Source organism: Colobus angolensis, unplaced genomic scaffold (assembly GCF_000951035.1).
Source record: "Colobus angolensis palliatus isolate OR3802 unplaced genomic scaffold, Cang.pa_1.0 Scaffold96, whole genome shotgun sequence".
Classification (NCBI taxonomy): Eukaryota; Metazoa; Chordata; class Mammalia; order Primates; family Cercopithecidae; genus Colobus; species Colobus angolensis.
The window spans coordinates 2,949,762-2,952,350 of record NW_012123598.1 but is presented as its reverse complement, the minus strand read 5'-3'; the positions used below and the strand labels follow the sequence as shown (position 1 = coordinate 2,952,350).

Below are 2,589 nucleotides of genomic sequence, written 5' to 3'. Positions count from 1 at the left end.
TCACTGCAACTTCCGCATCCCAGGTTCAAGCGATTCTCCTGCCTCAGACTCTTGAGTAGCTGTCATTACAGGTGCCAGCCACCAGGCACGGCTAATTTTTGTATTTTTAGCAGAGACATGCTTTCACTAAGTTGGCCAGGGTGGTCTCGAACTCCCGACCTCGGTTGGTCTGCCCACCTCGGCCTCCCAAAGTGCTGGGGGACACTTGATTTTCTATAGCATTATGTTACTGGATATTTCCATACAATTTAAAATGAGGGAGGCAGAGAGACAGAGAGAGAGCGAACCATGAGTTGGGACTCTGGACTCTCGGGTCATGAGAGAAATTGTAGATAAAACGACAAAAATCCAGAATTGACATGTTGTGGGTTTTGCTGATAAAGAACAGTTCTAAGATTGTAAATAATTGCATAATCCTTCCTTGGTATTTAAATCATTTAAACTGGTTCTGCTGTCATACTAGAAATACAAGCACGAAACATTCTAATGGTTTATTCATCACAATTGCTCTGACAACGTTCATAATACCTATTAGATATTTTGCATATTATACACGGAGAAGAGTTTGAAACACAGGTAAAAACAACAAAAATACGTGAAAAGTCTTTCACGTCAGCACAGATTTTAGTCACTTCGTGTTCGGGAGGTTGGATCTGAGACGCGTTTTGAGCTGGTCATAGTGAAGGACGCAAGGTGTCAGCTCTAGTGAGAACAATTTCCAGGAAGCCATTTTCCACTCTTGAGTGAGCACCCGCTGCGCCTCATGCGAGGTAGGAAGAGCCTGCGTACGTCACCCTCCCATGATGTGGTCAGCACGTCAACTGCATGGGCAGGACGCCAGATAACATCCTGTGCGCTGCTGAGCTGAGCTGGGGCGCGGCCGCCTGTCTGCACCGGCAGCACCATGTTGCTCATGGTTGTCAGCGTGGCATGTGTTGGTGAGTCCTGGAAGGGAATCAATGGAGGAAGCGCTGGGGTGGAGATCTGGGCCTGGAAGGGAGATCTGGGCCTGGAGTGGAGATATGATCCTGGAGTGGAGATCTGGACCTGGAGTGGAGATATGGGCCTGGAGTGGAGATATGGGCCTGACATGGAGGGATGGGCCTGGAGTGGAGATATGGGCCTGGGGTGGAGATATGGGCCTGGAGTGGAGATTTGGGCCTGGAGTGGAGATACAGGTCTGGAGTGGAGATATGGGTCTGGAGTGGAGATAGGAGCCTGGAGTGGAGGTCTGGGCCTGGAATGCAGGTATGAGCCTGGAGGGGAGACATGAGCCTGGAGTGGAGATATGGGCCTGGGGTGGAGATATAGGCCCGGGTTGGAGATACGGGCTTGGGATAGAGACATGGGCCTGGCATGGAGGGATGGGCCTGGGGTGGAGATCTGCGTCTGGAGTGGAGATTTGGCCCTGGAGTGGAGATGTGGGCCTGGCATGGAGGGATGGGCCTGGAGTAGAGATCTGGGCCAGGAGTGGAGATATGGACCTGGGGTGGAGATATGGGCCTGGGGTGGAGATATGGGCCTGGCATGGAGGGATGGGCCTGGAGTTGAGATATGGGCTGGAGTGGAGATACAGGTCTGGAGTAGAGATACAGGTCTGGAGTGGAGATACAGGTCTGGAGTGGAGATATGGGTCTGCAGTGGAGATAGGAGCCTGTAGTGGAGGTCTGGGCCTGGAGTGCAGATATGAGCCTGGAGGGAAGATATGAGCCTGAGCCTGGAGGGGAGATATGAGCCTGGAGTGGAGATATGGACCTGGAGGGGAGATACAGACCTGGAGTGCAGATATGAGCCTGGAGGGGAGATATGGGTTTAGAGCGGAGATATGGGCCTGGAGTAGAGCTATCAGCATGGAGTGGAGATATGGGCCTGTTGTGTAGATCTAGGCCTGGGGTGCAGATCTGGATCAGGAGGCTGGGTCTCTGCGCAGCTGAGATCCCTGCTGCGGGGGCAGGTAGGCAGCCAGGGTGAGTTTACTTTCAGCCCAGCAAGGGCCTGGCTGCCCAGACACACCGCCCAGTGGGGGCAGCAGGGGAGGCCCAGGTTTACCTGCAGATGGATCATCCATCATGATCTTTCTTTCCAGGGTTCTTCTTGGTCCAGAGGGCCTGTCCATACATGGGTGAGTCCTTCCCCAAACCTTAGGGTGTCATCTCCCCACCTAAGAGGATTTTCCTGAAACAAGAGGGAGTCGTGTCAGACAGTCTCTCATAAACTAAGAAGGGGGGACCCTGGGGTGCTCGGCTCACACTTCTGACCTCGTCCTCTCTGGCCTTTCTTACCCTTGGCTGAGTCAAGCTCTGTGAAGACCAGGGTGAGCTTGGGGTGCTCCAAGCTGAGGTGTGCAGGGAGGAAGTGGTGTCAGCGACTGAGGGAGGGAGGGAAGCAGTGCTAGGAACAGCAGGTCCTCTGAGCACAAAGGTGTAACTAACACCCTCCAGTGTTTCCATGACGGTCAGGGCTGCAGTGTGGCTGCTGTCATTCTACCAGAAGAGGTGGGGAAACCACAGCCATGACCCTGACATTCCAAATCTTCTGATGGGGGCTCAGTGCATGCACTGGCTGATATTCCATTCACAAAGGACATGC

At 53.3% G+C, this 2,589-nt stretch overlaps 1 protein-coding gene across 2 annotated transcripts in view; it reads left to right on the top strand.

Moving 5' to 3' along the window:
- The window catches only part of LOC105504878 (killer cell immunoglobulin-like receptor 3DL3), a 58,441-nt gene that overhangs the window by 16,052 nt on the left and 39,800 nt on the right, over nt 1-2,589 (top strand). The window contains exons 1-2 of one of the 2 annotated variants that reach the window (XM_011932498.1): nt 634-938; nt 2,087-2,122. The exons of the other annotated variant lie outside the window; for it this stretch is intronic. Of the exons in view, the coding sequence (XP_011787888.1) occupies nt 905-938; nt 2,087-2,122 (70 nt within the window). The 5' untranslated portion in view covers nt 634-904. Of the gene's footprint in view, nt 1-633; nt 939-2,086; nt 2,123-2,589 lie in introns of those variants that run through there. 2 annotated transcript variants of the gene reach the window in all.